This window comes from Apus apus, chromosome 7 (assembly GCF_020740795.1).
Source record: "Apus apus isolate bApuApu2 chromosome 7, bApuApu2.pri.cur, whole genome shotgun sequence".
NCBI classification, from domain to species: domain Eukaryota; kingdom Metazoa; phylum Chordata; class Aves; order Apodiformes; family Apodidae; genus Apus; species Apus apus.
Genome location: NC_067288.1, coordinates 1,822,627 through 1,832,154, shown reverse-complemented (window position 1 = coordinate 1,832,154; position 9,528 = coordinate 1,822,627). Strand labels below are relative to the sequence as shown.

At 40.3% G+C, this 9,528-nt stretch overlaps 1 protein-coding gene across 7 annotated transcripts in view; it reads right to left on the bottom strand.

The window, feature by feature from the left end:
• Positions 1 to 9,528, bottom strand: part of TRMT1L (tRNA methyltransferase 1 like) — a 47,027-nt gene that overhangs the window by 26,303 nt on the left and 11,196 nt on the right. For 3 of the 7 annotated variants that reach the window (XM_051624397.1, XM_051624396.1, XM_051624398.1), the window contains exons 9-16: positions 8,301 to 8,547; positions 7,126 to 7,338; positions 5,698 to 5,888; positions 4,356 to 4,434; positions 3,565 to 3,731; positions 2,907 to 2,966; positions 2,409 to 2,535; positions 2,266 to 2,308 (exon numbers count right to left, since the gene is read on the bottom strand). In XM_051624397.1, the coding sequence (XP_051480357.1) occupies positions 2,266 to 2,308; positions 2,409 to 2,535; positions 2,907 to 2,966; positions 3,565 to 3,731; positions 4,356 to 4,434; positions 5,698 to 5,888; positions 7,126 to 7,338; positions 8,301 to 8,547 (1,127 nt within the window). Of the gene's footprint in view, positions 1 to 1,142; positions 2,309 to 2,408; positions 2,536 to 2,906; positions 2,967 to 3,564; positions 3,732 to 4,355; positions 4,435 to 5,697; positions 5,889 to 7,125; positions 7,339 to 8,300; positions 8,548 to 9,528 lie in introns of those variants that run through there. The other 4 variants (XM_051624392.1, XM_051624394.1, XM_051624393.1 and 1 more) reach the window with 2 other exon arrangements.

Below are 9,528 nucleotides of genomic sequence, written 5' to 3'. Positions count from 1 at the left end.
GTGCTGTCAGTGTGTTTTGAGGCACAGCCAAGCAGGCTGCTCTGCTCCCCAGATCTTCTTCCCATACAGCACAAGAACAATGTGCTAGTCGTGCCTTCTAACAGTATCAAGAAAGAAAAAGAAGTCTTGAGTCAAGACTAGTGTTAACTAATTAGTGTGGGACTAACCCTACCTGAAGAACAACTGAGAAAACTATTGAGCAGAAAGAGAATCCTCACAGGCCTGAGTTACAAATGCTTCTTCAGCTGGTCTCCTTATCCCAAATTATCATTGCTTCTGCCAACTTGACAGAGGAAAAAAGCCTAAATTGTGTGGACAAGCCTGAACTTCACTTTCTCTGTCCCTCTTCTAGCACAGCTGTGAACACCAATGAATAGTTGCTTGGACATGGAAAAGAGGCACAATACCTTCTGTAATTGAGGAGGAGCTGTAAAAGTAATCAAAAATACTTTCCACAACAGGCTTCAGTTAAAACTTTCTTTTTAGCCTACTTTACTATAACTGGAACACTTTTGCTCCAGTTAATGGCCTATGACTGGATCTATCCCATTTACATTAAGACTGAGGTGGAGCAGTGTGCTGTCTTCAAGTACAGCCTTCCAACAGTCTCCCTACTTAAAAAAAAATACTTAAGTTGTTTTGAACTTGCATTTCTCCTTGCATTTATCTTTCCAGTTTGATCCCAAGTTATCTCTGGAAAAGAACTATAAGCACTCAATTTTTGAAGGAAACAGAGGTTGTTGCTGCACCACTCCTGAAGTACAATCTGTTATCCTTTTAGTGGTCTCCTCTTTTTAAAATTAGGACAGAACAAAAATAACTCATTACCAAAGCAGTCCAGAACTTAAGATGGTTAATTCTGGCCTGACAGGAACTTAAGAAATTTTGCATGATTAGGAGACTATCAGTCATGAGACTCTTGGCTGGTGCTCAAGGAGAGAGAAGTAAGACCCATACTGTGAAGTTTCAGAGAGGGACAAATAAGAATAACCACCCCTCACACTCTGCTCTGGGGTAAACCTGGCACCAAGGGCCAGGCTCAACACCAAAGCTGTGAAAAACCGCAGCCCAATTCCCAATTCCAGTGAGACACAGGGAGGAGGTACCTGAACAGTCTGGGGAAAGAACTGACCAAGTCAAGCTTATTTGGTTGGAATGCTGCCATGTATTTAAGGAAACCAGAACCAACTTCCAATGCACAGCATCTTTGCTCATTCACAGAAGATACCTTTTTCAACAGCTCAGGTTGCTTTACTGACAAATTCATAGCAAAACCTCACCTACCACTTCAGCTTGTGGTGCCTTCTCACCGTACCCTTTCACAGTACTCAGCCAAACACAGTCTCTGAACAAACTACTTACAGGGGCTAAAACAGTTCACTAAAGTTTGGTTATAAAATGAGGTTTGAGTAACAGTCATGGGACCAATTCCTTTCCGTCCTGTTAGGTCCTTGCATGTAGGCAGAACTATGGAAACAGAACTGAATGCCAAACTACATGTCCACTCCAGAGCCAGAGGTGCACTGAGTCAGGACTTTCTGGCTTGCTTAAACTCAGATCACATTTTATCCAGCAATATTTTATCATCTTAACATGACCTCTCTGAATTGTAACCAGTCAAGTTTTAGGAATGATTTATTTTAGGAATATTTCATTTCACATTCACCTCATACTCAGAAATGCTTAAGACTTCTGGCCCCATCCAACCTTCTGGATTCTGAACTTTAACAAAGACTCATGAGCAACCACAGTGCCTCACTGTCAAAGCAGACCTGAGCAGAAAAGCAAGTCACTGTCTCGAAGACCTTCTCACAGTAAGTAACTTGACCACACATGCTGCAACCAGGGGCAGGTTCTGCTACAGAATTCTAAAACGTATTTTCAAATTAAAAGGGCAGGCAACTCAAATTTTTAAAATCCAGTTTGGTAAGAAGTACTGGCTCACTCCAACAGGGTGTGCTTGCAAGTCTGTAATCTCCTGGTCTATGAACAAGCTGATCTGCATTAATCAGCCGCACAGTGCGTGGGGTAGTTTTTTGTGAACACAGCAGCAGAAATGCCAGATTTATCATCTTCCAGAAACCCAGCATTTTCTGTGGCAGCCTGAACAGGTTCTCCTGCCTGGACATCTTCAGTTAGATGGACAGGCCCTTCTGCCTGGCCCCCCGTGTATGTGGGAGTGCTGTACTTCATAAGAATAGTCTTAAATTGGGCCAAGGGCGCGTTCGTGCGAACTCCCATAGGATCAAAGTGAGTTCTACTTACTCTGTATCCAGCTTCTGAGAGATAGTTTAGGAACTTATTTAACCTGGGAAAAAAAAAGAAGAGTTAATGGTGATAAGGCTTATTCAGTACAGGTTGTATAACTGCTGTCATAGTCATGTAAGACTGGAACTTAGAACCCTTACTTTGGCATGTTTGTTCCTTTGATGCTGTGTCTGTGGATGTTGTAGTAAAAAGCAGGGTGCTCAGCACTGTGCTCAGCTTTCTGTCGCTTGGCTGCATTCCGAATCACTTCCTCACTTTTTCTTTTGCCTGGAGCACAAAAAATGCCAGTGAAGCCAAGGTGAGTACATACAGAAACAAGCCACGTAGCAACAACACCTTTGTGCCTGCATGTGGAAATTGGTATTTTGCAAAGTTAAAATCTAGCCTGAATTTACTTAACGTGCAATTTTCAGTAATAAGTCAAGCAGGCTTCGTGGAGTACTCAGAATTCTGCTTTTACCAGGTAAATATGATTCTGGATGAAGGTAAAGTAAAATCAGTATTCAGTGGGAAGAAAACTCCCAAGTACCAGTATAGTTAAATATAAAAAAATACATGAATACTAGGTTTGCTTAGCTATTACTTAAACTACAGTTTAATTTGAAACTGCTAGAGCTACACCAAAATTATCTACTTACCATGTAGCAAGTAGGATTCTGCAGAATTATTTGGTGCTTTAATATATACACCACACTCTTCTAGAATACAATTAAAAGTAAAAATTAATTCTACTGTAAGACAGCAAAATGCCTTATTCAACAAAACAAGTAATACCACATTCTGGCCTCAAGAAGGAAGAAACAGATGTGGGTAACTTTTACTTACTGAGTCAGTAACTTGAACTTGAGGCTATTGAAAACATGATGTAATTTAAGGAGCAGAATGGCATTCCTGTACAGAAAGCCCTTTCTTTTAGCACACTGATTTGCAATCCCTGCAGAGTATGCAGAGCATGGCAGCTGCAGTCCTCTCTTCCTAGTAGCACATGATCTCAGGTGGGGATTGGACACACCAAAGAACTAGCAGACATTTAGTATTTCCATCTCCTTCAGGGAACACACTGGATTTCTGCTGGGCAACCAGCCTGTGCTATGTTTATTTGCTTTGGGATCTATTTGCTTTAAAGATCTGCCTCTGACAGACCTCTTTTTACAGCACCAGAGCTCAGCAGCCAAGAGCTGACAAGTCCCACACTGCATTCAGTTTTATTCATACAGTAGGAAGCTGGCAAAAAGCAGCACCTCTGCATTGCCATGAAGCCAGTCCTTCTTGTGAACACTCGGCCATTTTTCTTACCTTGTTTGTTCTCATCGTAAGAACCGTGGGTAGAAAAATGCTTTGAAGTTGTGCACTCTGCTTCACAAACTAATGTCTTCAGAAGTGGCTGAACTTCATCTAAACCATACTGGACAGCCTCAAACAACATTTTTCTCAGGAAACCAGTGTTAAAGAGGCCTCCTGACCTATAAAATGCAAGACAAGTGAAAAGTTACAACTTTGTAATGAAAGCAAAAAGGTTGCTCTCCAAATCTCTTGCCCAAATGGATCAGCAGGTTCATTGCTCCAAAGTGCTGCACCAGGCTGGCTGTGTTCTTAACTTAGCAAGATCAAGTGGCCTTTTTTTTTTTTTTAACAAGGACGGGAGCATTGGTCTTAAAAAACCTCAAGATCTCAAGAATGATAATTTTATTTCTGCCCTACTATGTTGAGGAATTCATTTAACCCGTCCCAGAAAGATACTGTCAATTGACTACCATTTTTAATACTGCTTTGAAATGGTTAAAAGACCTTTAGCATAAAGATATAGTTTTGTTTCATTCCAGAGAAAATTCGAAGTATTAGTTATCAAGCAGTTTATAATTTACTGCTGTTAACACATGCAAGGACTTACTAAATAAATTCTCCACGAATAGAGAGTAATAAAGAGTTGCTTAAGGTTTGGCAAGTAGAGGAGAACACAGCCAAGGTTCTCCTGTGCAGGACATATTACCTAGGTTGCAGTGAATGTCAAATTTAAAGCAAATTTGTTATTAGTTATTAACTGGTTTGAAACTACTCTCAGATTCTGTATTGTGTTCTGAGCTTACCAGAGGGGACCAAGAGCCACTGCTGTCTTCCCAGGCATGCTGCCGTGACAATCACAAGGCAGCTGCTGATAGGGGTTTTCTGCAACAGAAAAACAAGATTCAAGTTGTTTATAAATAGTCAGCAAGGCCCACTTCACTGGGGAGACTCCAGTGGGGGTATCTGGAAGGCCAAGCAACAGCAGAAGTGTGACAGTTCTCACTCCTGCTAAGCACTGTGTACGAGAATTTAGCGACCAATGACTTGGTCTTTAATCGTTGTTAAAACATGAAGAGAATAAAATAAAGCCACGTAACTTCCCATGTTTCTTGGCAGATTTCAAGTAACAAGGAAATTATTAGCCTTCCTACACTTATATCTAAGTAACTGTCCAGGTTAACAGTAAGTACCAACAAAAAAAAATAGACATCAGCCAATTAAATCTACAAAATGCAGCTTACCTACAAGTCTGTTAAGCTCACTTGCCATCAGGGCATAAAGCCAACAACTCATTTACCAATTAAGTTTCCTACAGTAACACTGTACTTAGCAGTTTTTAATTTCTGTTCTTAGAACTTCATCTAATTTTTAAAGATCTTTTTAATAATGAGCTCATGCACCTGAATTTGAGGAGGGCACTGGAAGACCACACCAGTTGGCAGTTACATATCCGAGAACCTGTAACTTTGATACAAGGTTTTTCCTTTCCCAGTCATTCACACTATTTATTTTAGTCTCCTACCTTTGGCTAACTCCTGTGCAGAGACAGCCCACAAAGAGCTGTTTTTTAACCTAGAGGCTGCCACCATTTGTCACCAAGTGACAGATGAATTACAGGAATTAACGGTGTGTTCCTTTCCTACCCCGCCTGCTGAGGTAAGGTGTTTCTCTCAGGCAGGTACAGATCCTGCCCGAGGCCAGGCAGAATATACACCCTCACCTGAGGGGAAGGTGATGCTGTTTAGGCCACTAGGTTTTAAGGTAACTGAAACAGGAGAAAAGCAACCTGACACTGAATCTATCAAGCTGCCACTGTATGGAGAAACGAAATGGTGGCAAAGACTGTCCCACTCTTCTTGCCCTTCACTGGAAGGATAGATCACTGTGGATATCAGGCATCCCAGCAGCTACAGCTAGCTGGAATATATCCTGTACATTTACAGCAAAATCCATGCAGACAACTAATCTAACCCACTCCCATAAAGCATGGTACCTTCTCCACCTCATATCTCATAGCACCTCCACCTCTTTGTTACATTCAAGGGAATTACTACTTTACTAAAGGGATGTAAATATAAACAAAGCCCGAACAAGCACAAAACAAAGATACAGTAATCTAGGAAGTACAAAGGAAAATCCATTTACCTTCTACCATATTACCCCCTTTCTGAAAAATTCTCTCTTCACACCACTGGCAATGGATGAGGTATCTTATTTTCTTGGCCGAATCATCTGCAGAAGATGGTCCCCTTAAAACTCTGACCACTACTAGAACAAAATGTTCTAGAGCTACTGCCAGTAAAACTTCAATGCCTTTGTTACAGCGAGCTGCAGCTCTGTGAAGGAAAAACAAACACAAAACCACACTGTTCTGAAATCAGCAGACTAAGATTGCCACACAGACCTGAACCTGCTGGAAGATTCTTGAACTCATCCGCTTTTCTAGAGATACTAAAGATCTGAGAAGGTCACCAGGAGAAAGTGTTGATTCTTAAGTGCCTAGTTTTGTCTAAAGCTAAGCAAATCTTGTTTTACTTATTTTTATCATGTCTAGAAATCCTGTTCTGCCATCTGCATCATCTATCCAAATGCCTGCCAGGATATTGTAACAAAAATATAACCACGCTAAATGAAATTCCAAGAAAGCAAAAATGTAGAGGGACACACATGATGGTGAATCATTGAATCTTAATCAAGTAAGGACTGTGGGAAGGCAGAGGAGCCGTTCCTGAAGAGCATCAAGAAGAAGAAATCTTCAGGGGAGTTGGAGCATGTAACCCAGAGCACAATCAGAACTTTTGCTTGAGCAGCGTATCTGTATCTAAGAATATTCTGCAGGGAACAACTTCACGTATGTAGGGAGATAGAGAAATAAAATCTAAACATAATCAGGTCAGTTTTTTTGCTCTGCCATTCAGATGACCTCTGCACAATTTATTTCATCCCTCTGTCTTTCCTGAGCAGTTGTCCCACCCTCTTGTCTGTATCTTTTTTTCCCCAATTAGGGACCAGGTTTTAGGTCTTCAATTATTTAAGACTGAATTTACTGAGAGTAAATGACTAACTTCACAAACTAGTAATTACATCTATCTTTTTAACCGCCAGCATGAGAACCTGAATTGAACATCAGTTTCCACTGAAACAAGTCTACCTGTAATGCTGAGCTAGAAGCCACTCAAGCAGTTTAATTAATAGTTACAAAGTCTTATGAAGCACTAAAATGACCACAAAATGTACTGAGGAACAAAAGTTCACAGATAGGCAAGTCTGGGGATTACTTTATTCATTACCAGCCCTCTCACCACCAAAAAACCCTCCCCACCATCCCAAACCCCTACCCTCTTAATGCCTTTTCACCTGGCCCAGTCTTTTAATTTAAATTGGCATTATTCCCCAGCAGCACACAAAATATGAAACATTAATTTTTGGATCAAGAAGTTTGGCTTTTAGAACTAAAGCATTCTGGAAACTGAACACGTAGAACCTCCAGCAGCAGTCTGCAAGTTTTGTATAATTAATTCTTTTTGTAATGAAGTTTCTAGCAGAACTGGAGCATATCTGTCTCAGCAGTACCTTGTCACAGCAGCAATGACTATTCTGGCTGCCAGCTCCTTGTAGTACTCGGTTCTGACAATAGTGCATCCGTAATGGCGCAGGGCAACGTGCTGAGCCTTGGCATAGAGAGAACTGATGTCTGTGGATGTCAACGACACAATTCCAAGATTTCTCACATTCCTAAAGGCAGAATCCAGGTAATTCACAGAAGTTCCAAAGGGGTCCAAGTGGCTGAAAAGAAAATAAGTGCCACTGAGTAGCTATAGACGCCCCAGAGTTTAGCCTCAATCTCAGGAAAACACTATTTTATAAGCTTCACTTATTGTCATACTTAAAATGAGAAAACAGAACTAAAATTTACAGCGCAGCTGTCATGAATTTCTCTGCAACACTGAAGTGTCAAATTGAAAGGGCCAGGGCATCACTGTGCTGAAAAAACACACACTACAGCCAAGCCAGCAAGTATTTTATTTTTTTCATCCTAACCCACTAATCAGTTCAATGTTACAAGACTGCTGGTCTGATGCTCACCTTCATCCTTAAAACTAAGGGAAACTTCTAGAAACAAAAATATCTTCAAATGAATGCATTGCTGTTTATGTACTTAATAGACTAATTTTTAGCCTGAATACCTGCTGCTTAATTAGCTTAGATCTGGATGTTACTCAAAAAAAAAAAAAAATTCTAATAACTTGTTTTGTTGTCTGCATAGGTTTTGAATGTACACATCTGTAAGCCCAACTTGCAAGACCAGCCTAATTAAATTAATTTATTTTATTTAATTCATTGAATTAATATGCTGCAAAACGGATTAAATCAAGAGATACAACAAAGTCCTACCAAACAATATGCAAACGTCTGAATTTTCAACTAACTCAAAGTTTTAAGAAAAAAAATTTTCATAATTCATCTTTATCAAACAGACAATGAAGTTATACAAAATATATTTGGGCTTAAAATTTTCATGTACAGTCCATTCTGGATGCCAGAAGGGCTTAATATTTTTCCAGCAATTTCTAAAACATGTAAGTTCCCATTCCTGGGACAACAGAATTACATTTAAAATACCAAGTGATTTGGCTGCTGGTTGCTTCTCTCATTCCAACTTTGCTAAATAATCACACACTGGCAGATGAGGTGGAGAGTATCATTATCAAACCAGAAAATGACTAACAGAAGTACTGAACACTTACATAAAATCAAATGCTCTCAGGTGCATTATAATATTGGCATCCATTTTTGTCACCTCAATGGTGTCAGTATTTTCTCCTCCGTCTCCCACAGTTTCATTGTTGCCTTCTTCCTTAGTGTTCAATTTCACCTTCATTTTGTTTAACTGGCAGTTTTCCTGAATCATTGTCACAGAATTTTCATTACTGTCATTAATTGTAACTTTCACAGAACTTCTGAGATGCTTTGCCCATTGTAATCCCATTATACCTAAGGAAAGACAGAATTGTAACTCCGTGACAGAATAATGAGACGGTTTCTGGGTCACTGAACCCTCCAAAAAGAAACTTTATCTTTCTAAATGCTTAGGATACAGAAGTGTGTGATGCAAATCATGCCATGTTCCTACAAAAACATGTTGGTGACCTTCTGCCTCTGCACAGAGTGACAACAGGGTCTGTAAAGGGACAGTCTATTTATCATATCCTCATGCAATAACTGGGACCATAGACCACAAGACCTGTGATTCTGGCAGCAAGCTGGACCCACAAACTGCAGGAGAGCCCCTCAGCTTGTTTCATGCTCTAGGGGGGCAGACAGACTCCTGGGACAGACCACCATACAACACAAACATGGGAACAGCTACTGGGAAGATTTTTAGGCTGACTCCAAGTGCTTAGTGCTGACTTGCCTAAAGGAGTCTGTGATTACAAGGCAGACATGCAGGGCATGATGCATTGGTGAAGTCTGGCCTAGTTCAGAAAGGGGGTAAATTCACTACAGAATTTTTTTATGCAAAATGCTGAGCAGTTCCTGCTCTAAATTCTGCCCTCAGGTGTGGGGTGGCTGGTTGATACTGAGGCAGCCATCCACACATCTCCAGATTTTTGTTTCAGATGGTTAATAGACACTGATCCAACTCCTTCACATTTAGTTGGTGTTCAGGTTTTTTATAATCAACTAAAAGAGGATTCAGATAAAGAAGCCTGGATCCATCCCCATTTTTAAACCACGGGATGATTTCACAGCCAAAGTCCACAAGCAGGGAGTCACAAGAGAACAGGGACCTTGGATGTGAGTTTAGGAAAATGCCATTTTATGGGCATTAAGGCAACTTGGATTTAATTTATTTTTTTTAAAGGCCTAATACCAGAATCTTGAAGGATCCTGTTTTTTTTTAATGGAAGCTAATGACTGCTTGCCTAAGGAATAAAAATTACTGCCTCACATTATTTTTGAATATGCAATGTC